General features: G+C 44.9%; 1 protein-coding gene across 1 annotated transcript in view; it reads left to right on the top strand.

Annotated features, from left to right (window-relative positions):
* LOC142579197 (CWF19-like protein 2) overlaps positions 1 to 26,544 on the top strand; it is a 35,843-nt gene that overhangs the window by 5,727 nt on the left and 3,572 nt on the right. Inside the window, exons 9-15 of the mRNA XM_075689173.1 lie at positions 1,076 to 1,150; positions 1,226 to 1,291; positions 1,399 to 1,513; positions 13,222 to 13,316; positions 16,147 to 16,263; positions 19,762 to 19,917; positions 20,075 to 20,155. Coding sequence (XP_075545288.1) covers positions 1,076 to 1,150; positions 1,226 to 1,291; positions 1,399 to 1,513; positions 13,222 to 13,316; positions 16,147 to 16,263; positions 19,762 to 19,917; positions 20,075 to 20,155 — 705 coding nt within the window. The remainder of the gene's footprint in view (positions 1 to 1,075; positions 1,151 to 1,225; positions 1,292 to 1,398; positions 1,514 to 13,221; positions 13,317 to 16,146; positions 16,264 to 19,761; positions 19,918 to 20,074; positions 20,156 to 26,544) is intronic.

The raw sequence follows: 26,544 nt of genomic DNA, 5'->3' as shown, positions 1-26,544 counted from the left end.
AATGTTTTGTATATTAAGCAGTGATAGCTTTCTCAGCCATAGGTACTAAAAGTTACACCTCTTAAGTGGTTACTGTAGTGCAGAGATGTGTTGGTATCACAAGGTTCAGATAAGCTAATTCCTAACTCATTAGAGTTAAATCAGGTTAAATGGTGCAAAAGCTACTAATTCTATTCCCTTCAGGTGTAGATTACGATGGACTGTATAAATGTGTCATATTTACACAACTGTACTTCAAGGTGCTTGACACTCCATTGTAAGAAAGACAAGGTGGTAGGATGTTGCGTTGTGCATGTTTAACGAGTTGTCATAAGTAGAGAGTAACTACATATATATTTATTGTACAGTCAGTTGTGTTGCATATAAATAATTTAATCACAGACTTGAAGTTCATGCATAATTTTATTATTAGCCTCAGGATGCATTATGAAAAATGTCAGTTTTACCTGAAGGCGAAGCATTGAAAGTGATAGCATGGTTTAGTGATGCACTTAAGATGTCCCGGGAGGCTGGCGTAATGAGCGTGTCAGTAGCATTGCAGGTGTCGCCCCTCGATGGTGCACGAGATGGGATTAATGCAAAATACACAGGTGCTGCTCGGCACCGTCGGTGCTCTGCATGTTCCAGTTTGACCTTGACTGAGCTTGTAGGTCAAATTTACGGAACCAGGCATTTTCTGGGTTTGTACCTGGAGTAGTTCTACTGCTATAAAAAAGAAAAATTATTGTTTAGACATTGCTGCTGGAACATGGCATGTTGAATGTTCCATCAGACATGGTACTAGTGCCTTCAGCAAACTAGTCTGTTGCAATATGCAGCACATTGAAGTAAAATGAAGGAACACTAAGCCTGCAGAGGGTTCAATTCACCTGAAGGTCTTGCTTGGCCATTGCTTGACAGAACTGGCAAAATCAAGTTGCATCCACAAATGTGGATGCTGCGTGTGAGAGCGCAATGGTGCAGCAAGGTTATTACTGGTTGACTACAATAATAATAAAGGTCTCATAATGCATGGCAGCCATTGCTGGGCCTATCTGTCACTGCAGGATTGCACTTGACCTCTGGTCGTTCACAGGTTCCTACACATGACAGAGGTGGTGAACGGGTGCGGTACTTCGCTGATGATGACCGGCATTCACTCAAGAACTTGGTAAGCTGCGTACAAATGTATTCTTATGCTGCATTAGAATTTTGCTGTATTTCCTTTTTCTTTCTCTGTTATCAGTTCGAGCGGGAGAAAATGACCACAGCTGAAGATCAAAATGCAGAGTTTGCGCGTCTTGCTGGCAAGGTGAGGGGATATTGCGCTGGTAGTCTGCATGCAGCCGTTGCCTTTGACTCGAGTGCTAGCTCTGCCTTCCCTTGGGGGTGTGCTCATGACTGGGAGTTTCTGTGCAGGTACGAATCTCGAAAAACGAAGAATATGACTTTGATGATGCTGCGATGGACAAAGCAAGTCAGCATGATTCTTCTGCAAAACAAGATGCCAGGGACAGAATGCAAGCCATTCAAGGTAGCACCATTTTTCTTTCTCTTTCCCACACAGTTATGCGGAAATCTACATGGTCGAGAAAGTTTCGTGAAAGGAAAAAGGTGGATTTCCTTCGTGGCTTTGTCCTGCTCTTGATGGCATTCTTTCCCTTTCACATATCTAATGTCAAACGTAACCACTAGTACTTTGATGTCCTTTATGGTTGATATTTTTGCACATCTGCAAAAGATAATGTCCAACTGCCCATTTTGTATATCTGTATCTGAACAGGCTCTTGTATGCAAGCTGTAACATGGTCCCTTTTTTTTTCATGATTAGCGTACAAGTTTTCTCCATGTCTAATGCAGTGTTCTAATGCAGTGTGTTATGAGTAATGAAATTGAAACAGTATGTGATATCGTAAGGTTGTGGAGGTTTGGCTTTAGTGCGACATGCCAAACTGGTTGGACTCATTTGAAGTCTTCATTTACAAAGACTGCTAGGGGAGCCTTAAATGCCTCTACAGATTTGCACATTTCTTAGCTGAAAGTGAGTTTCAATAGCGGTGTAATTTTACAGAAATTAGGGCTTTGTGCGAGTAATCTTGCACTTGCTAGATTCTGACATGCACTCTTTAAAGGGGCCCTGTTGTAATCGCACCGCTGGCGCGAGTTGTTGGGAACTCGGCGCTGACGCCCGTGGTTGCACCTGGGTCGCAAGCCCCAAGGGTAGCGTTGGCCTGGCGGCCTGGGGTACAACTGGAAGCATCCGAAGGTCCCGGCAAAGCATGAGTCGACTGGTAACAACAAAACAACTTGTTTATACTATCATCGCAAAGAGTTGGCGGTCAGGTTGACCGAAGTAGAGAGACGGGAGTGCACTTTACTCAACAGAAGAAATCGGAGCCTTCCCTTTGGTGTCCGGGGGCAGCTGTTTTTATACTCTCGCAGTTGAGGGCAAGAAGGAACCCCTCTATAGAGGAGCACGTGACTGTACAATGGGATAAGGTGACGCATACTGTCGTGTCGCCGCCGGTCGGGCACAATGGGGAGGAGAAGGTGACCCCTACTGTCGTGTCGCCGCCGGTCGGGCACAATGGGGAGGAGAAGGTGACTCCTACTGTCGTGTCGCCGCCGGTTGGGCACAATGGCACATACACTCACACACGCACATGAAGACACGTGGCATCGGAACATGCCTGGACGCGCTTGGCGGGGAGGCGTAGCGGCGACGCCGAACGGGCCAAAATGTCTGCCGCTTTGTTGCAGTCGCGCCGGCTAAACCGCGCGTCGTAGGCGAAACGTAACAGACCGCCCCGCCGGGGGAAGGAGATCCCGATGGACAGGGGACTGCATCCGCTGTCCGGAGGGATGTCGCTCGATGATGCTCATAACCGAAGTCGGGCGTCCCTCGACGTTTCTTGAGCGCAGCGCACAGAGAAGGCCTCGTTCTCTCGTTCAGGTTCGCACAGGACACTGCAAAGTGACTTCGGGAGAGTTCACATTTTTGTTCTCGTTCCCGGCAAGCGTTAGAACTACGCTGAAACTCAACCGCTCAGTCAGCAAGCACGGCACAACCCTCACTAAGCCCTGCCAGGCTCTTTCCCCTTCTATACCACTGCCTAGTTCCTTACAGTAGTCTAACAGCACTTAGAACGCGTCCACAAATTGGAAAATTGCACTAGAAAGCATGTCATCACTTTGAAACACTAAACAAAAGCAATATGTTAAAAATCCTGCCTCAGGAAGAAAAACATCAGTAACAAACAATTTTGAGGCTGATTCCTACGTTAGGGGCTTCGACTTAAGCCATCGGCGTTACCGTTGAGACTCCCCTTTTTGTAACGCACCTCAAAGGATTATTGTTGCAAAGCGAGGCTCCAGCGCAGGAGGCGGCCATTTTTGGGAGAGATGGTCTGCAGCCATTGGAGAGGGCAGTGATCCGTCTCAATGATAAACCTCGAGCCGGCTAGATAGCATGACAATTTCTGAACGGCCCACACGAGACATGCACACTCTTTCTCGGTGGCGCTATACGCCTGCTCACGACTGGTCAACTTACGACTAGCATACAGGACGGGGTGTTCTACTTCTCCATTTTCCCGTTGGCACAGTACAACGCCCATGCCTCGCTCACTAGCATCGCACTGAACAACGAACCCTTTTGTATAGTCTGGCGATCGTAGCACAGGCTGGCTTGTTAGGGCACTCTTTAGGGCGCTAAAAGCTCTTTCCTTTGTCTCGTCCCAGACGACTGTTTGAGGCTCTGTTTTTCTTAGAGCATCCGTCAGGGGAGCCGCGATATCAGACTACCTGGGGATGTACCTCTGATAGTAGCCGGCGACACCTAAGAACGACCGAATATCGGTCTTCGTGCGCGGTTGCGGGAAGTCCCGCACAGCGGCCACCTTTATTTCAGAGGGGCGGCGACGACCCTGACCAATCACGTGACCGAGGTAGACAACCTCGGCCTGTGCTAACTGGCACTTAGGAGCCTTGACTGTCAAGCCCGCTTCGTGCAGGCGGGTTAGCACTGCCCGCAAGTGTGCCATATGCTCAGACCAGGATGCGGAGAATATCGCTACGTCGTCTAGATACGGTAAAGCGAATTCTTGCTGTCCCCGCAACACTTTATCCATGAGGCTTGAAAAACAGTATGGCGCGTTCTTCAAACCAAAACTCAACACTTTAGGACGGAATGTTCCCATTGGTGAAATGAACGCCGCATACCTACTAGCCTCTTCTGTAAGTGGAACCTGCCAATAACCCCTGACAAGATCTAGGGTGGAAATAAACTGAGCGCTACTAACTTTCTCAAGGCGCTCCGCGATGTTAGGGATCGGATAAATTTGATCCTTAGTGATGGAATTAAGCCTGCGGTAGTCGACGCAAGGACGAGGTTCCTTGCCCGGTACCTCAACTAAAATCAAAGGGGAGGTATAATCACTCTCACCTGCCTCAATAACACCGAGCTGTAGCATTTTCTTTACCTCAGCCTCCATAATATCGCTCTGGCGGGGTGACACCCGGTACGCCTTGGATCGTACTGGCTCTGGGGAGGTAAGTTCTATGTCATGAGTAAGGACAGAAGTCCTACCAGGCCTCTCAGAGAACAGACCTTGAAATTCTTGTAAGAGCTGGTGTAGTTCGGTTTTCTGCTCACGCGACAGCGATGCTCCACTGACTAAGTCACTAATGACTTGACCGGTGTCTTCCCTGTTCGTCACTGAGCCTAGTCCCGGAAGCTCGACCGGAAGCTCTTCAGGAACGTTTACCATCATGCACACCACTGCTTCCCTTTGTCTATAAGGTTTGAGCAGATTACAGTGGTAAACTTGCTGTGCTTTCCGCTTTCCTGGCAGACTTACCACGTAGTTAACGTCCGACAGTTTCTGAACAATTCGTGCTGGGCCCTCCCACTGCACGTCTAGTTTGTTGTTTAGCGATGTGCGCAATATCATGACCTCATCGCCCACCTCAAAACGACGGGCCCTGGCTGTCCGATCATAATAAACCTTGGCCCTCTGCTGGGCCTTTGCCATTGCTTCGCCTGACAACTCCTGTGCCCTTCTTAAGCGTTCGAGGAGCTTCAGCACGTACTCCACCACGACTGGGTCGTCGCCCCTGCCTTCCCACGATTCTCGAAACATGCGAAGCGGAGACCGAAGCGAGCGACCGTACACCAGCTCAGCTGGCGAAAACCCCGTAGCTGCATGCAGCGCGGTCCTTAATGCAAACATCACCCCAGGCAGACACAGCTCCCAGTCAGTTCGATGTTCAAAACACAATGCTCTCAACACGCGCTTCATGATGGAGTGGAGCTTCTCAACGGAATTCGACTGTGGGTGGTACACTGGGCTGTGTAGCAGCTTTACCCCACACCTTTCGAGAAAAGTTGTCGTCAAAGCGCTAGTAAACACTGTGCCCTGATCTGATTGGATTTCCGCAGGAAAACCAACTCGTGCAAATATGGACAGTAGTGCATTGACTATCTCAACTGAGCTGAGTTCTTTAAGCGGCACTGCTTCAGGGAACTTTGTCGCTGGGCAGATCACAGTCAAAATGTGTCTGTACCCCGTGGCTGTTACCGGCAGAGGTCCCACTGTATCAATAACGAGCTGTCTAAAAGGCTCCGTAATGATAGGTACCAACTTCAACGGCGCCCTCGATTTGTCCCCTGGTTTGCCCACCCGCTGACAGGTGTCACACGTCCTCACGAAATGGTCTGCGTCCCGAAAACACCCTGGCCAATAGTACTCTTGCAAGAGACGGTCCTTAGTTTTCTTAACTCCAAGGTGTCCGGACCACGAACCCCCATGCGTCAAGCGCAACAGATCCTGACGATAGCATTGAGGAACGATCAGCTGATCGAACTCCACTCCTCTGCGGTCTAGATACTTCCGGTACAGGACTCCAGCTCTTTCCACAAAACGTGCATTTTTCCTGGCGATACCTTCCTTGACATTGCAGCGTATGTTTTCTAGGCTACCATCCTTCTTTTGCTCGGCTATCAAAGCCGACCGGCTGACTTTTAGCAACCTATCAAGTCCGTCTGACGTAGGCGCGATGAGCAAATCTGCAGATAGCTTTTCTAACTTTCCCGCATCAGGATTTTCCTCTCCGGTATCTGGTGCCTTTAACGTTACAGACTCAAGTTTATTCAGTTCGGGCGTGCTCTGAATATCGGCTTGCTGCGCCTCTGACCCTTTCTCATTGTTTGATAACGTCGGCCCCGCAACTACCGCCTTTGCAGCGAGCTCCCGAACCTTCGATCTGGTTAAGGCCTGAACGCTAGCCTCACCAAACAAAAGCCCCTTCTCGCGCAGGAGGTGATCGGACCTGTTTGAAAATAGGTACGGGTACTGGGGGGGCAGCATAGATGACACTGCCGCCTCCGTCTCAAGCGCTCCGAAAGGTCCTTCAATAAGCACTTTTGCTACCGGCAGACACACGCTATGAGCTTCCACGGCTTGCTTGATCCATGCGCACTCGCCCGTGAACATATGGGGTTCTATGTAAGAGGGGTGAACTACATCCATCGTAGCTGCGGAATCGCGAAGCACTCGGCACTCTTTCACGTTCACGAGGAGGTCTCGCATGTAAGGCTCGAGAAGCTTCATGTTCTCGTCAGTGCTGCATAATGAAAAAAACACAACTTTTGGTGTTGTTTCCGGACACTGCGCCGAAAAGTGACCCGGCTTCTGGCACGTATAACAAACGCGCGCTTGCCTCATCTCGAACCGCTTTCTGCGTTCGGCTTCGGCTGCCACCGCCTCCTTAGGTTCGGTCGCACTGCTTTCACTCGCATCCGCACTACGTGTGTTCCCCTTTGCTCTCATGGGTGTGAACTTCGGCCTCTCAAACTTCGAGCCAAATTCACCCTTTTGACCGTCCTTAGCTCCGCGAGCCCGACGCGTCACAAACTCCTCGGCTAGCTCAGCGGCTTTAGCCACCGTACAAACGTCTGGCCTATCCAAGACCCAGTACCGCACGTTCTCCGGTAACCGACTATAAAACTGTTCTAGCCCGAAACACTGCAGAACTTTCTCGTGGTCACCAAACGCTTTCTCTTCTTTGAGCCACTCCTGCATGTTTGACATAAGCCTGTACGCAAACTCTGTGTATGACTCACTTCTGCCTTTCTCATTTTCCCGAAAGTTCCGACGGAACGCCTCCGCTGACAGCCTGTACTTTTTTAGCAGACTCGATTTCACTTTGTCGAAATCCTCTGCCTCCTCTCTATCCAAGCGAGCGACTACGTCGGCCGCCTCGCCGGGTAACAAAGTGAGCAAGCGCTGTGGCCACGTTTCCCGAGAGAACCCCTGCTTCTCGCACGTTCGCTCAAAGATAACCAGGAACAAACCAATGTCCTCTCCAAGCTTAAACGGCCGCATCAGGTCAGTCATTTTGAACAATACGCGTTCTCCTGCACCGTGTGCCTGACTTCCATTACGAGCGCGTTCCATCTCTACCTCGAGACGCTTCATTTCCAAAGCGTGTTCGCGCTCTTCTTTTTCTTTCTGCTCTTTAAGTTAGCGCTCCTGTCTCTCTTTTTGCTCTCTAAGTTCGCGCTCCTGTCTCTCTTTTTGCTCTTTAAGTTCGCGCTCATGTCTTTTTGACCTCTCCTCAATAGTCTCAAGGCATTCCGACAGCTCGTCATCCTCAGCCTCTAACTCAAGAATAGCCTTTAGCAGTTCTGGTTTTCTGAGTTTGTCTGAGACATCCAGACCCAACTCTCTTGCAAGCTCCAACAACTTCGGTTTGCGCAACGACTTCAAATCCATGGCTGCTCTGAATGCTGCTTTCTCTACTGCCTATTATTGTCTTGCCGCAATCTAACCCGGCAGCAACGACAACCACAATTACCAGCTCCGTTTCTGACACTAACAAAAGCCTGGCAAAGCTCAGAAGAAGAAAGTCCCGCACTCACCAAACCTCGCAGCCAAGAGTTCAGCGCAGTCGTTCCGCTGCAGGCAACCAGTCATCACACAGGGCTCGTTGCACTGCTCCCGGATCGTCGTTGAGCTGCTCAGCATACAGTCAACTGCATCTCTTCGCTGCTGGCCTCCGTTGTCGCGATCTCACCGCTGGCAGACAGTTGTTGTAATCGCACCGCTGGCGCGAGTTGTTGGGAACTCGGCGCTGACGCCCGTGGTTGCACCTGGGTCGCAAGCCCCAAGGGTAGCGTTGGCCTGGCGGCCTGGGGTACAACTGGAAGCATCCGAAGGTCCCGGCAAAGCATGAGTCGACTGGTAACAACAAAACAACTTGTTTATTCTATCATCGCAAAGAGTTGGCGGTCAGGTTGACCGAAGTAGAGAGACGGGAGTGCACTTTACTCAACAGAAGAAATCGGAGCCTTCCCTTTGGCGTCCGGGGGCAGCTGTTTTTATACTCTCGCAGTTGAGGGCAAGAAGGAACCCCTCTATAGACGAGCACGTGACTGTACAATGGGATAAGGTGACGCATACTGTCGTGTCGCCGCCGGTCGGGCACAATGGGGAGGAGAAGGTGACCCCTACTGTCGTGTCGCCGCCGGTCGGGCACAATGGGGAGAAGGTGACTCCTACTGTCGTGTCGCCGCCGGTCGGGCACAATGGCACATACACTCACACACGCACATGAAGACACGTGGCATCGGAACATGCCTGGACGCGCTTGGCGGGGAGGCGTAGCGGCGACGCCGAACGGGCCAAAATGTGTGCCGCTTTGTTGTAGTCGCGCCGGCTAAACCGCGCGTCGTAGGCGAAACGTAACAGCCCTGAACCACTTTTTATCGAAGTGGAGAAAGACATTTGAAGTGAAGATAGGCTATTTAAGAACCACTTTGCCGCAAAAAAGTACTTCAATGCATTCAGCCGAAGCGGAGTTATCGGCAATCAAACACGGCCTCGCTGTGCTCCCCTTCCTCCTCTAATGCCTTGCACTGCGAAGGCGACAGTGGAGACGTCACCGTGGCGCGCAGTTCGAATTTCCGATTTGGTGCCTATGCTGCGCTAAACGTAAGCGAAACGCGGCTGTCCTCAGAGAGCCGCAGTGTGCTTAGCCACTAAACTCGTGGCGGCACCTCGCCGCGGCCGCGGTGTAGCCGAGCGCAGCGACCAATAGCAGCCGCGTATTGGAGTGTGCTTTATGACGAAATAAAGCACACAGAAAAGAGCGAGGATCATGGGGTTTTTGAAACGAGTGCGTTTGAGAAAAAGGCGACTTCGCACTCCGCTTGCGAGCTCCACAGACCGTGTGCGACAGCAGAACTTGGCTGAGATGTTCACAACAGCGTATGCTACCTGCAGACTATGTTATTTCACCAAGCCCGAGGGGTGGTTCAGGGCCCCTTTAAAGAAAATATTTTTCTTGGCAAGTTACCCCCACCCTTCCGTATCGGGTGTGTTTCTAGCCTCTTTTGTGGGCCAACCTCAAAGAGTGCATTATAAAAATGCGTGTCGATCACGAAAATAGATATGGTACTATTGCTCCTGGTGCTATTGGTACCGGTGGTACCAGGAGATGTTCTCGCATTCCTCCTTTGGAACAGCAAGTGTTTTGAGACACTGCTGCACCTTTGGTCGAAGACGCAGACACTGTTGTTTGTGGTGCTGCAGGCCTCAGTATATATTCTATAGTTCAAATGCCATGTTCTCACTCCCAATTGGCTTAGGAAGACATTCTCTTGTATATTCTAAAATGTATCGCCATTTAACACTGCACTTTGACTCGGGAATGTAAATAGCAGTGCCACCGCTCGACAGAAGTGGTCAGTGAGCTTCGTGATCATCCAAGGCAAATCTTTCAAAGTGTAAATTCTTCATCAGTCGAGGGGTGGCACTGCGCTCAATTTGTTGGAGTGGAGGGAGAGCTTTGAGTTGAGAATCGTTTGAAAATACCATGAAGGAAGGAAAAAGCTGAGGAGAAGCCTTACCCACTCCACACGCTAGGAGAAAAGTGTGGAGGAAGTCACATGGTATTTTTTCGCTGTAGCGGCCATATTGTCCAGGCACAATGGCAGTTTTGTTATGGTGGCGTGCGCTCAAGTGTGTGGTGTGTGCTCAGGTGTGACTGAAAGTAGTAAAAAGTATGTAACGAGTGTCCATGCAATGCCGTACGCCATGTACCACGCTATGGATCAAGGATCTGGGAATAGGATGAATAGGATCTGGGAATAAATTTGCCATCTTTGATGGATTCGTGCTAACGTTCGTCACACGCTGAAACCGCTCTGCTTCACAATATGTATGATAAACGCCTCGCAGCTCAGTGACACCTGTGCAGTGTTCCTGCTTTCGACAGCAGACGCTGCAGTTACGGCACGTAAAACAGCCATGTGAAAGGATGGGAAAGAAATGGATGCTGTGAGTAATAAAGGGACCAAATCCTGCTTACTGCAGACATCTTATGTGTGTGCTAGATGGGTGCATGGAAGTAACAGTTTGCGGATGCAATGCAAGAGTGAACAAGGCTCAGCAGAATAATCTTTGCCTGCGCGCACATCAAACGGCTGATGGTCACATGTAGGCACAATCCACGTGCTAGCCACACACGTATGCCTTTCTGTTCGGCACTGCATGGAGGATACCACAGAACATTGTTTCTGTGAAGCTTCACTTACAATGAGAACAATAGGCCTCAGGCTGCAGTCAGTGTACGTAAATCCGTAACGAGGTACTACTCCTCTGCTGGCCTCTTCATTGGCGCGCTGTGGCTCGTCACATCTCTGCGGTGCACAGCTGCCTGAAACTTGTTCAATAAAGTAAAATGATACCTATAAAGCCACAACCAGCATACATATTTGTTCTCGTAAACTGCAGATGGGCAAGCCATATGTCATGATGTGCGTAAACTGTACTGCTGGTCATCTCCTGTGCATTCTTGCAGTGCATTAAGAATGCACAGAATTATTTTCAGAAAAGCCAGCAAAAGTAGCATGGAAGATTGGCCTCGGTCTAATTTGTGGAGTTTATTGTGGACTCCTTTCAACGCTAGAGCACACTATGCAGACGAAATTACTTAGTCAATGGTGTCATGAGGTGATAAACTGAGTTTGGATCCGTTGGTCGGATTATTACGGTGCGTGCACGTCCATGCAGCCTGGCGTGGTTGCACGCCGAAGGCGAGAAATGTAAATGAGAAGAGATTCTGCCCTGTCAAGATGGCTGAGTAATCTCAGCTTCCAGCGTCACTGGCCTTCACAAAGAGTGATGTCAGGGCCACCTCTCCTCAGTTTTTCCTTCCTTTATGGACAATATGGAAGATTGTCTTTCATCGACATCAACTAGACATTCAATAGCCTTCCATATTTTTTCAGGACAAACTTAATAAAAAATTTACTTGCTTGTTAGATTTGGGTACACTCAAAAACTACATTGTCATTAAAAATGTCTGTTATCCAATTCAACCCAGACGTTGCTGCAGCTGTAGATGCTGTGGTAGCTTTGTGACCATTCCATAAGTTTGTTAGGCTACCGTTGTCCGCAAGGCGTGTTTAGGAAGTACTGTATCTCAAGTGCCGTAGATAGCACTGAATATCAGATGCTTTGGGCTGTTGATATTGCTAATGAGGCTTCTGAAAGAATGAGTGATGTTCAGTCTAATGTCGGTGGGATGAAATAAAATTTCTTTCTTTAAGGCAGTATAAATTGCCATTGCTCTCTCTCTCTCATCATGAAAAACTGGTGAGTGATCAATCGAGGGCACCGCATTTGTCATTCCTGGTGCTGACCTCCAAAAAAATTATTGTGAATGAATGTGCAGTTAACATTCCACATATCACACTTATTGTAAACAGTAGAACCTTGTTGATACAATCTCATTTCATGCGATTTTCCGAGGCCAGTGGTCACTGTTGAGGACACAAAACATGAACAGTGAAACAAACCCAATACAGTTATGCTTTATTACTGGTTACTATGTTCCCGGAAAACACGATCATTCTGTACCAACATTCAGTACATTGCTAAACTGCATTCGCATGATACATTTCCTGGCCGCTAGATCCCACGTGAACAAGAAATGGCATGAGGCAAGCACAATCAAAAGCAGTAGGTACCTGCTGTGGCAGCTTCCCTGCAGTACTTGCCCGCCTGTGTCACTTGAATATGCTGGCATGCACTCAGTTTACTCTTCCAACAGCAGCAAATAACCTTGCCTATCGTTGCATTCACAGCTATCGCCGCCAACCCTATGGCGATAAGCAACTTCAGCTATCTCTTTCACAGCGCATGTGGCGCAGTGCCATTGGAAGCATACTGCATTCATTTAATATGCAACAACTGAAATGAAGCACCATTTCCTGCTGCAGGCGGCGCAAAGTGAACGTCATGTATCGGTCTAGCGGCATTGTATGATGGTGTCACCACCAGTTCGATTTCATTTCTGTTTATAGTTACTGGCTTAAATGGGAAAATGACAATGCACATCTTTGGTTGTTTGACTCCACCTGCTTGAGTGCATCGCGTCAGCATCTCGTGTGTGGGCATGTCAAAACTTCTCACCAGAACGCCCCATCCGAAGAAGCTACTAATTCGAGGAGTGCGAATGTAAGCTTGCTGAAGTGGCAAAAACAACTCGTATTTTGGGCCACTCATGCTCCACCAGCTCGGTGCACATTGGCGTCTCACACTGCAATGATTCGCACTACACTTTGCATTACGTAGATATTGACTACATCTTCTGCCAAATTCTTTTGTGACTTTGGGTCATGCATATTACAGTTAGTTCTTTCCAAAATGTATTAACAAGGTTCTACTGTGTTTCGAATCAAATGTTGACTGCCCATTTGGCACAGACAAGGTGTTGCCTGTAACTGATTTTCTCTCATTCACTTTAAACAACACTTAATATTTCAGTTTTGAATTGATTGACTTGTTTTTTTGACATCTACTATTGTAACGTTGAAATGATGGGCTTTCTTTCTGTGCATAAATCTATAGGTGCCCATTGCAATATTGGAATGCAATCAGATTTTAAGTTGTTCTGTTTACTGCTTTATACTGTTACACAAGAGACAAAAAAGAAACTAAGAAGGAACTGACACACGTGTACGTTGTATAACTGTGCAACAGCATAGCGCAGTAAACAGAACGATGTCATACCAACTAGCCCCAGTCGAAGCCTTAGATCTTAAGGCAAAAGTTTAATGACATTGAATTAATTAAATTGGCTGTATAGCAGCTTTGTTATCAGAGGAAGTATATGCATTACGTTAGCGTGCTTGAAAACTAATCTAAAATACCATTGTTTCGTTTTTCTTGACAGAGCATAAGCACATGTCTAAAGCATTAGAGAAATGTAAATACTGCCTCGACAGCCATGAAATGAAGAAACACCTGATCATCGCCATAGGCATACGGGTGAGTTACACATTTTCAGTTCCATATGGAGCTTCACGATCGCTTAGCTATTCCTGTGTTAACAGTGAGTTCAGCTCACCAATCAGCTTCTGTCACATTTGCTCCTTGAAAACAAGTCTAGCTGGTGAAGATATTTCTATTTCTTGAAATTCTTTGTCCTTGGCTGTACAACATTTCTTGAAATAACCACAATATGGCATTATAATTATTGGACAAGACATTTGCATGGCTATTTCTTGTGCTGGCCAGGCTGATTCATGAGAAAAGCTGTCCTCCATGGATAGTGTTTTCGTTTCATGATCTAATGAGAAATAAAAAAGTCAGATATCCTGCTTCGGAGAAATTTTTGTCTAGTAACTGTGTGCAGTGATGAAAAAAGAAAACAGCTGGCTGTGAGGCTCATTGTGATAACACTTCGCTTGTATCTGCCACTTGATAAATTTGGGAGAGCACATCTGTCTTGAGTTGAGCTGGTATGATCACTGTCCACTTTTCTGCTTTTTTTGTAGTTGAGGCAGGAAAGGTGCCTGACTGTGTAAGAGTAGGTGCTAGCAGCACTAAATGCAGCAAGACAGATGTAGTTTATTATTGCAGATCTGTTCGCTTTATCAGAAGTCGCAAAATGTAGAGCTCTTGGACAGTGACCCACACTTCTGCTGGCATGTACATAACTACCTATGCACTAAACTCTCTGTGCCAAGGAATCAGATACAAAATAACTTTAGAAGGAAGAGGACAGGAGAAGGGAAAAAAATGAAACATGAAAAAAATAAAAGAAATTGTGGAAGCACATTGAGTCTCTAGGAGATTAAATTAAGGTCCCTAATCTAGTCGGCTTATGAAAGAGCTCTGGTGAACAAAATATGTCCTTAAGCGAGACTGCAGCAATATGTAATTTTGCATTTTTCTTGATTCACTAGTGTTCCTGCTAACACCAACCTTAATTTCATTGATTTCATATACTTACTGTGGTCTGCAGGAGTTAATGTGAATTCTCTTGTTGCTGGATAATGCATGTGACACTGCGGCTTGCTGCTATGATTGCTCTTTTCATTATACAAAAGCACAAGTTACTGAAAAAATATGTGCACGAGGAATTCACCTTGGGTGATATTTCTGAGGGGCCAAAAAGAAAACTATGCACTCATGCACATGACAATGTGCTTGTAGCATTTCATTCTCTGGCCTGCATTGTAGGAGAGCTGTGTTGTGCCAAAACTGCAGTATAATATCACAATAACATTGCCAGTTTATTAGTTAACTTCCCTTTAAGGAAACTCTGTTGACGTGAATGTCCTGGTAGGCTGAGTGATTGTTTTTTGGGCTTTTGTTTCAATTTCTCATGCATGCAGTACTTTTACAGCACAGCTGTGTACCTCTAGCCCCCATATGCACCATCTGTATGCGTTCCCTGAGGAGGTACCCTGGGCGCCTTGCGTCCGTATCGCAGACAGGAATGCGCACACAGCCGACCATTTGGGGGAGAGGGAAAGAGTGTGGTGACGGCGCTGCAGCAGTGGTTATGAGTAGGAGAGAAGGGGATTGAGCGTGATGACAGCGCCGCAACAAAAGAGAAGGGTAGGGGGAGAAGGGAAGAGATTGTGGTGCTGGCGCCTGTGCACGTCGCCTAGGCTTCTGTGGTTAACGTCATGTGCATCAAAGGTGCCGGAGAATGCAGACAGGTAGGGGATAGGGGAAAGAGTGTGGCGACAGCGCTACAACAATGGAGGTTGGTAGTGGAGAGGGGTAAGGAGTGTGGCGATGGCACCTTTGCACACGGCCTGGGCTTCTGTCGTTATAATGTCATGCGCGTTGGAGATGCCGGCACATCTGCACCAGCGGTTGTGGCAGATGTATGGGAGGTGCGGTGATCACGGCGGCACTTGTGTCGGTGTAGTGTGGTGCCATATAAGAAAGATGTATGATTTCATAATGTATGCAGCACATGTATGTAGCCTACGCAGCTTCGCTGGTAATCTGTCCCCATATGAATGTTGCGGTCATACGAATTTTCTACTGGGAGGCCCATAGCACCAAAAGAAAGCATAGAAAAGAACAGGTTGTTGTAACTAGCAAGCACCACCGCAACGAGTGGCTGACATGGCCTTCCTAGCCAGCACAGCAGCACATTAATGAGATGGTAGTTGTCTGGAACCCTGGCTCAGTGGCTGTGGCATTGTGCTACTGAGCACAAGGTTACAGGTTTGATTCCCAATTGTGGTGTCCAAGTTTGATGGGGGTGAAATGCAAAAAAACACTTGTGCACTTATATTTAACTGCACATTAAAGAACCCCAGATGGTGAAAATTAACCAGAATTCCTCAACTACGGCATCTCTTATAGCCCAAATGTTGCATTAGGAAGTTATACGCCATGAATCAACTAGGCAATCAATTAATCAGTGGTATGATGTACAAACAGAGGAAGCCTTTATACAAAAGATTTATATTTACATCTTCTTGGTAACATTTAATGTTCATGTTCCCTGTGAAGTGGCTGATGTTTTAGTTGACTTACAGAGTTGAACACTGGAACTTCTCGTCAACGCTGATAGTCTAGTGGTGGCTACTTGCTGCAGTTTTATTTGTGTAACAATTACTGATATGGAAAGTGCTATAATGCTGTGCACAAATATATGACCATAGAGCTGCAAAGCAATATTTGTGATTAAAACTATAAGGATGTTTGCAAGTTTCATAGCTGCTCTTTTTTACCCAGTGAATGAAAAAGTATCCACTTAGTATAAATTAGATGGAAACCATTGGAAGAAGTGTAGCATGACAGGTTGTTTTTATTTTTCATTTCGTACCATTCTTCATTTACTTTCCAGGCTTACTTATGTTTACCACCGTATCAGTCACTGACTGAGGGCCACTGTTTGATTGTCCCACAAGCACACATTGCTTGTGGAACATTGCTTGACGAAGATGTGTGGCTTGAGGTGCAGGTAAGTTGACAAAGTTTTGGAAATAGGAGTTGTATGAATGTTTATCAATTTTTTTAATCTAATTTAAGGTAGTCAGTGTGCGATTTTGGTATTAGCAATGAGGATCACGCTTTCTGCATACTTATCATTCGTTTGCCTTTTTGATGATGTATTTAACAACAAAAGCATTTACTAAACTTGCAGACTCAGTTTTGTGGCCATAGATTTTTGCCAGAAACCTGGTGTTTGTCGCTGCTATTAGAAACAGAAAGAAATTTTTTTCTGGGATGTGGCCAGAAACGAGATTCGAACTGCTGGCTTGGAAGCCTGCACCTGCACACCAAGACTGACCAGCTTTTAATACATGAAATAATTTTTTCTTATCTTTTAAGACCACGAAACAGTTTCACATTATTAAAACATGAAACGTGAAGCAGCTTGGTTCACAAAGTTTCCTGGTTGCATATTGTACTTATGCCGTTTTCTTCAGTTGCCGACAGATGATCAAACCGTCTGTGACCATGCAGCAGCTTGATTATGCTTGTATGACAGTTATTTTTAATGTTTTCCATACGAATTAGGCAAGCAACGGTGCCATGTTCTGTGTTAAATTATATGCGCACCTAAATATATAATCTTAGGTGAAATTTGAGCATGAACAAAGCAGCAATAACAGGAAAACTTTTTAAAATTTAAAATAAGAAAGCAAGTCACTGTTTATTTTATTTATTTATTTACAAATACTGCTATCTCATTTAGAGACATAGCAGAGGTGGGTTACATAACTTATGAACACAACATGTCAACCAACATGGTTAGGCAGTTCTTTCTGAAATTGATTAGTCGGCAATGAACGCAGAGACCCATCTAAATTATTCCATCATTCAACAGTGTGTGGAAAAAAAAGAAAACTTGTAGCAATCTATTTTTGGAACGAAGGGATCTATGTTTAATGGGTGAGTACGTCGGGTTACTCGCGCAGTAGGTGTGGTTAGCGAGATAGGCGCTTCAATGTTGGTCAATCCTTGTACGATTTTGTGCAGCAGGATTAGGCGGTCACACGTGCGACGAAACGAGAACGGGTTCAGTGATAAAGCGTGTGCGTGGGATGACGGTGAAAACATACGGTCGTAACGGCCATAAATAAATCTAACAGCTTTTGTCTGAATGGATTCTAGTTTGGAAATATCCTTTATGCGATAAGGCGACCACACTACAGAAGCATACTCTAAAACAGGTCTAATTAGTGATTTATAGGCCGTAAGCTTGCACTCTTTAGTGCCGTGTTTTAAAGTTCGTTTTAGGCACCCTAGTTTTCGCATCGCTTTAGAGCAGGCTATATTGATGTGATTATGTCAACTAAGGTTAGTTGTGATAGTAAGTCCAAAGTATTTGAACTCGTTAACTTCGTTAATACTGTATCCTTGTGTGCTGTACGTAAATTTTAGGGGCTGTTTCTTATTAGTAAAAGACATTGCCACCGTCTTGCTGAAGTTAATGCTCATCTGCCATGCGTTACTCCACTCTGAAAAGAATGAAAATACGCTATTAAGCACTTCTTGATTACGAAGAGTACGAATGTTAGAATAGATCATGCAATCATCTGCGTAAAGACGTATTTTCACTTGTGTTTTTCTGGCTACTTCAATAATGTCGTTAACGTATATGGTGAATAGGAGTGGCCCGAGGACTGAGCCCTGCGGCACCCCTGACATGACCTGAGCTATAGAAGAGGTTTTGTAATTAAAAGTGACGGATTGGAAACGCAGGTGCAGGTAATCGGATATCCAGTCATTTAGTTTATTACCAGGAAAGATTGCAGCAAGTTTTAGAAGCAATTTGTTATGGCTTACCGTGTCAAATGCTTTTGAGTAGTCGATAAAGATGGCATTAAGCTGACCGCGGTTATTTAGTGATGTGGCTATGTCATGTGCGAATTCTAATAACTGCGTTGTTGTAGAAAATCCTGCTCAATAACCATGCTGCTGTAGAGACAAAAAGTTATTTGCCGATAAATATTGAATGATGTGCTTATGGATCATGTGCTCGAGAAGTTTGTAACACGTGGGCAGCAATGATATAGGCCTGTAGTTAGTGATTAGCTGTTTGCTGCCAGACTTGAAGACGGGAATAATGTTAGCTTGTTTCCAAACACGAGGAACTGTCGACATCTCAAGAGATTTGCTAAATATAACTGTCAAATACCGGGCGTTCCATTCAGAGTATCGCTGTAAATTGTTTGGCACTCCGTCAGCTCCAGAAATTTTTGTAGTATCAATTGTTAGTAATAAGTTGAGAACACCAGTATAAGTTATAACGAGAGTAGAAAGCTCTGGTAAAGTGTTGTTGATGCAAAAAGGGGGATCGACGCCGTCATCCTGACAAAATACGGATTGAAAGTAAGTGTTGAAAGTTTCGGAAATAATCACCGGATCAGAGCAAGGGCGATCGTTTATGGTGAATAATGAAGTGTCGTGAGCAGCTGGAAGCACCGTTTTCTAAAACTTTGATGGGTTTTCTTTCAAGAATGTTGATAACGTGGTGTCGAAATAAAAGTGTCTGGCTTCGTGCATTTTGGTTTTTAATTCGGACTGAAGTAGGTGCAGTTTTGAGCATTGGTTGCTCCGACTCGCGTTTTTACGTTTGCAGAGCCTCTTGATGGTGCCTGATAAGATTAATAATGTCCCTATTAAACCAAGGGTGCCTCGGGTTGCGTTTCACACACTTTTTGGGAACAAACAGCGAGATGCATTTCTTAACAATGTTGCAAAACATATCAAACAACTCGTCCACACTGCAAATGCTGCTACATTGAAAAAAACCGTCATAGGAGGATGCTAGAATATCAACAATGGAATTGTCATCAGCATGGGAAAAATCATTAACAATCCGAAAATCAGGTCTGTTGCGCTCACAAGTGACATCAACCTTCAGCAGATCTCCCTTGTGATCGGACAGACCTTCTATGATTTGGCAGTCATATCCGTTTTGTAGTAACTTCTCGTTAAGAAAAATCAGGTCTAGGATCGAGCTTTCGCGGGTAACGCCACAAACAATCTGTGTCAGATCTAACGACAAAACCAAGTCAATAAGCGAGTCACCAATTTACCTGTCGCGACCATACGAAGCCAATGTGCTCCAGTTAATACAAGGGGTATTGAAATCACCAGCAAGGATCAATTTACAGTCGTGAAGCTTGTGTTTTAATATTTAATCGCAACAATCTGGAAATATATTTTTTTCAGAAGTTTTTAACCGTCTCTGCTAGAGACCTTTCTGAATAACTTGCATAGTGAACCTTGTATGTGTGCTTTCCATGAAAGTAGCTGCAGTGTGGAACATGCTACATATCTCCCAAGGGTACTAGGGTAGTAAGGCACTTTTGTGCTGTTTCGACTATAGATAGGTTACAATGAAGCCTTCACTTTTCCTTGTGACACCACCTGTGTAAATCTTTAACTTTGCAACAGCCCTGCTTTTATGTTGCACATTCACTATTCCGATTTTTTTTTTATCTAGGTGTTTAGAAAAGGATTGACAAAGATGTTTGAGGAGATGGGAAAGGACACTGTCTTTATGGAGACAGCTGTTGCATTCCGTCATCACCCACACGCTGTCATAGAGTGCATACCAGTGCCCATGGATGTTGGAAACTTGGCACCAATGTACTTCAAGGTTAGTTAAAGGTGCACAAATGTGTGAAAACTCTGCATCCAAAAATACCTAACATTGAAAACACTTCAGCCACAGCAACTCTTTTGCTTGTGATAGCTGGTGTTGCACAAGTTTGAACACTGAATCCTTTAAATACATGATCCTCTCCTTATTTCAGAAAGCTATAATGGAATGCGAGAGCGAGTGGGCTCAAAACAAAAAGCTTGTTGACCTGTCTAAGAAAGGCCTACGAAACTCGGTACGCTTACCTTTTGTTCTTTCAGTATTGACTCAAACCTATGAGCTGTCAAATTAGTTGGCCTGTGTAGGAGGTGACATTGTTTGCCTCTGAAAATTTTCATGCATGCCATTGCTATTAACTTTAAGACATCTAAGGTTGTTTACTTACATGTGAATTATGCAGCATAATGACGTTACAGCCTGAAGTGTAACAAGAAAAAAAGAAGCACTATAATTGCCATAATTTCCTGATTATGCTTTGCAACCAAGTCAACAGGAATCAATTTACCAAAAAAATAAACGAATTTCTGTTACCTTATCTGCAGCTGGTACATAGTTCACTAGGCCAAAGTCTGAAATCTGTGCATAACACATTTGTATAGCTGCTATCACTAAACTTCTAGTATCAGAATCCATCATTGAAAACATTCTCAGATTAGGATTGAGTTCTGAATATGGCAGTATCTGCTGTGTGAGATTGCTGCTGTTGCAGTAAGCGAGCTCAGAGGTGGTCGAATCACTAAAGTTTGCTGATCTTTTAGCCTCGGAATTCACTGTAGCACCAATTCAACTGCTAGACATAAAAAATTCCATCTGTGCCAAATTGATGAAAGGCTCATAACTTGCTGAATTGCTGTGGTTATTTTCTTCTCCTGGAGAGAGCTTTGTCTAGTCTGGCTTTAACAAAACAGTTGATTATAATCTCAAAAGGGGCTGTTCTCTAATATTCTGCAAAAGGCATCTACCAGTTCCATTGCTCAGTAGCAACAGAGCACAGTGTCAACATGATACTTGAAAATGCAATGTTAGTGACATTTGCCCTGGACTTGCCTGGTTAGAATGAGTCAATTTAAGGTAAATCACTGTATAATCTGGACTAGGAAGAAATTAATTGGTTTTCAATATACTCTGTGGACTGTAATTCGAAAAAGATGGCATTTGGAATGTGTGTGGAGTGGATGTGAAAGTGTGACTGGCTTTGCTTCGTACCACTGATGTCAGTGTGGCTAGAAACTATCTTTCGTTGTTGGCTCTCAAATTCAACAGAATAGTTCTTTTTTCTCATTCGAATTTACTTTTTCTGATTGTCTGATAATACTGAAAACTTTGCGGCCCCTTACGTGCAAGAAAATTTCATCGGCGACTGTATAAAAGATTGAATTTCAGTATAAAGCTTCGACATAACAAGGCATATTGTTGATTTTACCGACTTCGTATATCAAGTTTTAACTGTAGTAGCATCACAAAATACTTTCACACTTTTATAGGCTGCGGATAAAGTAGCCTGTGTGTATATATATATATATATATGTATATAGGCAGTCAGTGCAAGGGTTTATGAGTGCCTGGTGGTATATGGTGGGGGTGGTACAGCTGCGCCGATTGTGTTCGAGTGCTGCATTAGTGACTTGCTGAACCCCTCCCCCATTTTCTGGTATATTTATTATGTTTTGCTTCAGTAAATATCAGTTGATAGTGCAGCATTTGTTCAGTCTGTTTTCTTTGCCCTTTGTCAGTGCCATTTCACACTGCTTGGACTGTTCTTAAATATGTGTAGAAACCATAACAATGCCTCGTATTGTGCCTGAGCTGCTCCACAACACTGAGTGCCGCAATCGAAAATTCGTGTCCAGGCCAGTTTTAAAGGGAAGTGGCAGCTAGGTAAATAGCCTGGGTTTTAGTAACTCCATCATGAGGATATCGGGAGTCCTTGCAGACGTCAAGTATTGCGCCATTCCGGCCTGCATTCCACTTCATTCATGTGGGATAATGTGCGAGCGTGTTAACACACCTGCAAACCTATGCTTGTTTTTCATTGGGAATTTATTGCATAGCTTCATACCTATCCTTCAAGAAGCCAATGTGTGTGCATTATTATACCTTCCAGCGTTGCCGCAGCTGGTAAACCAAACGCGTTTTGCTGTCGGTCACCTGGCGTTGATTATGCTGGTGCAAGTACTTGTAAGATGCAAATGCAAAAGCATTGAATGGGCTATGCCTTGCATGGGCGGAACATTGTAGTAGCACACAAGTTGTATTTGAGTCTAAGGACATTCAGTTTAAAGTCATTTGAAGCACCCATGTTGTAAGAATGTTACTGTGCTTTTGTTGAATGCTAATATTTTCTCACCTGGTGCTCCAGGTACTTGCACAAGGTGTCTAACATTAGAAAAATGGTCCAAGGCCATTTTGATAATGTTGATTCTGTATAGCTCAATGCCTTCGTTGCATAAAATGCTCCGTTTAAATTATGTATAGGACCTGTAAGCAATTGACTGCTACATCTTAAAATTTGGACGTGGAGGAGCCCGAATGGTGAGACTAGAAATGAAATCGACTTCATACTCTGCGCGAACCCTGGCATCATACAAGATGTAGACGTGCTCGGCAAGGTACGCTGCAGTGACCATAGAATGGTAAGAACTCGAATTAGCCTAGACTTGAGGAGGGAACGGAAGAAACTGGTACACAAGAAGCCAATCAATGAGTTAGCGGTAAGAGGGAAACTAGAGGAATTCCGGATCAAGCTACAGAACAGGTACTCGGCTTTAACTCAGGAAGAGGACCTTATTGTTGCAGCAATGCACGACAGTCTCATGGGCATCATTAAGGAGTGCGCAATAGAAGTCGGTGGTAACGCCGTTATACAGGAAACCAGTAAGCTATCGCAGGAGACGAAAGATCTGATCAAGAAACGCCAATGTATGAAAGCCTCTAACCCTACAGCTAGAATAGAACTGGCAGAACTTTCTAAGTTAATCAACAAGCGTAAGACAGCGGACATCAGAAACTATAATATGGATAGAATTGAACAGGCTCTCAGGAACGGAGGAAGCCTAAAAACAGTGAAGAAGAAACTAGGAATAGGCAAGAATCAGACGTGTGCGTTAAGAGACAAAGCCGGCAATATCGTTACCAATATGGATGAGATAGTTCAAGTGGCTGAGGAGTTCTATAGAGATTTATACAGTACCAGTGGTACCCACGATGATAGTGGAAGAGAGAATAGCCTAGAGGAATTCGAAATCCCACAGGTAACGCCAGAAGAAGTAAAGAAAGCCTTAGGAGCTATGCAAAGGGGGAAGGCAGCTGGGGAGGATCAGGTAACAGCAGATTTGTTGAAGGATGGTGGTCAGATTGTTCTAGAGAAACTGGCCACCCTGTATACGCAATGCCTCATAACCTCGAGCGTACCGGAATCTTGGAAGAACGCTAACATAATCCTAATCCATAAGAAAGGGGACGCCAAAGACTTGAAAAATTATAGACCGATCAGCTTACTGTCCATTGCCTACAAAGTATTTACTAAGGTAATCGCAAATAGAATCAGGAACACCTTAGACTTCTGTCAACCAAAGGACCAGGCAGGATTCCGTAAAGGCTACTCAACAATAGACCATATTCACACTGTCAATCAAGTGATAGAGAAATGTGCAGAATATAACCAACCCTTATATATAGCTTTCATTGATTACGAGAAAGCGTTTGATTCAGTCGAAACCTCAGCAGTCATGGAGGCATTACGGAATCAGGGTGTAGATGAGCCATATCTAAAAATACTGGAAGATATCTATAGCGGCTCCACAGCCACCGTAGTCCTCCACAAAGAAAGTAACAAAATCCCTATAAAGAAAGGCGTCAGACAGGGAGATACGATATCTCCAATGCTATTCACAGCATGTTTACAGGAGGTATTCAGAGGCCTGGAGTGGGAAGAATTGGGGATAAAAGTTGATGGAGAATACCTTAGCAACTTGCGATTCGCTGATGATATTGCCTTGCTTAGTAACTCAGGAGACCAATTGCAATGCATGCTCACTGACCTGGAGAGGCAAAGCAGAAGGGTGGGTCTGAAAATTAATTTGCAGAAAACTAAAGTATTGTTTAACAGTCTCGGAAGAGAACAGCAGTTTACGATAGGTAGCGAGGCACTGGAAGTGGTAAGGGAATACGTCTACTTAAGGCAGGTAGTGACCATGGATCCGAATCATAAGACTGAAATAACCAGAAGAATAAGAATGGGCTGGGGTGCGTTTGGCAGGCATTCTCAAATCATGAACAGCAGGTTGCCACTATCCCTCAAAAGGAAAGTGTATAACAGCTGTGTGTTACCAGTACTCACATATGGGGCAGAAACCTGGAGGCTTACGAAAAGGGTTCTGCTGAAATTGAGGACGACGCAACGAGCTATGGAAAGAAGAATGATGGGTGTAACGTTAAGGGATAAGAAAAGAGCAGATTGGGTGAGGCAACAAATGCGGGTAAACGACATCTTAGTTGAAATCAAGAAAAAGAAATGGGCATGGGCAGGACATGTAATGAGGAGGGAAGATAACCGATGGTCATTAAGGGTTACGGACTGGATTCCAAGGGAAGGGAAGCGTAGCAGGGGGCGGCAGAAAGTTAGGTGGGCGGATGAAATTAAGATGTTTGCAGGGACAACATGGCCACAATTAGTACATGACCGGGGTAGTTGGAGAAGTATGGGAGAGGCCTTTGCCCTGCAGTGGGCGTAACTAGGCTGATGATGATGATGATATATTTTATTAGGGTGTCCGCTCCCAACAGTTTTTAACTTTGGGGTGCCCTATCATGCTATTTATTCTGTACCTGTTAAAACGTAGCACATTACTGTAATAAATCTGAATCCGAAAAGGGGCTGAAATAACAGGAGCCCCTTTTATACAAAAGCTACACTGCAATCCGTGAGTTACTGCATCACATCTAAGAGGCCTTGTGACAAACTTTTATGGTCAGGCAGTGGCCTCAACATCTATGCCATTTGCCAATAAAATTTGTATGTTTAATGTCGAAATGCAAACTCAAAAAAGTGAAGAATATGTTTGTGCCGAATGCTGATCGAGAGTGATAATGCATGAAAGAACTTGCCCTGCAGACCTCACTGCCTTGATACCATATAGTATGAACATTATCTGTGATAAGCAACACATGCTTCGGTGATGCCGATGAGGGAATTCGGTTCAGTGACAAGCGCATGTAGTCATTCACAGTGCAAATGCCACAATGTTTCGCATAAGCCACATCCATGGGGCAACAGCATGCTTGTAAATTAAGAAAATCATTACTAATGGCTGAAAGCTAGCTGGCTTACAAAGCATTTTACATATTATGTTCCGAATTTTTGGAAGAATGCCTGTAGTCTGCAAACCAACCATCTAGCCAAGCGTGAACATAACTGCAGGTACACTGTCATGTTGGCCCACATCATGTGGCGCCCACTGATACACAATACGCAGAAATTCCTCTATCATACGATGGCGCTGTGCTGAGAGCCTGAGCATTTCACGAAAAAAAGAGAGAGAAAACGTGGATGCGTGGACCGCAGTGTTCGATCAAAATATTAGTTTGTGTTCAGGCGTTATACTTGCATATAAACGGCAGGCGGAAATGGGATTTTCACTCAAAATTATAATCTCACGCCTCTGTCTGTTCAAACACTGAGAGTTTCTTTCAGTTTAAATGCCTTGCATCGTTACAGGACCCAAAATGCTGTGAGAGTTATTAGCTAGAATTATAGGGACTTCAATGTACCTGGCAAGCTTTAGGAAGTGGAACACAGCAGTCTTTTTCGCATTGGGAAATTAGATCTGTGACTGCAGGAGTTAAAGGGGGTACCGACATGATATCTTTGACTGTTTATTTTTTGTGTTAAATGGAGGCCCTGGAGCTCTAAACCTTAGAAAATATAGTGGCAAGCCTCACAGTGTTGTACATAATTTAATAAATAATTTAATACAGCCAGTTTCGTTTCCAGGAGGGTATTGTGTCGTGATGCCACAACACAGTGCGTGGGAGCAGGACATTGCGATGTCTTGACACTTGTTCTGTATTACTTGGTCGTTTCATATGCTGCTACTCATTGTGAGGGCCCACGTAGCAGCATAGCGGATGACTGAGCGAGCCAGAGCAAGTGTCAAAACGTCGCAGTGTCCTGCTTCCATGTGATCACATACCGTGTCATAATGTCACAACACAGTATCCTCCTGGGAAAGGAAACCAATACTGGCTGTAGAAAAGCTGTTATAATAATTCATTTGTGATGCTGTGAGGCTTGTCACAACATTTTCTGTGGTTTAGAGTTCTAGGACCTTCATATAACACAAAAAATTGAACAGTCATAAATATCATATCAGTACCCTTTTGATGCAAAAAGGAAGAAGTAAAGTTGTGACCACTTAATTAATTGAGCTGCTCCAGATCTCGCATGTCCTGCTCAAAATTTAAGATTTGCAGCTCCAAAAATGTTCTTTTCCCCCACATTAACCTGCTCCAAATTCAATATAGTATTCTACTTCTAAACCAAGATTTTCTGCTTTAAGAATTGCTCCAAAAGATGTTCCATCCATGCATGTAGGGAAAAAAAGGAAAAAAAAAAGTTTCATGATG

The sequence above is a fragment of the Dermacentor variabilis genome, chromosome 4, assembly GCF_050947875.1.
Source record: "Dermacentor variabilis isolate Ectoservices chromosome 4, ASM5094787v1, whole genome shotgun sequence".
Lineage (NCBI taxonomy): Eukaryota > Metazoa > Arthropoda > Arachnida > Ixodida > Ixodidae > Dermacentor > Dermacentor variabilis.
Note: the sequence above shows the minus strand (reverse complement) of the source record. Positions and strands in the feature narration are given on the sequence as shown.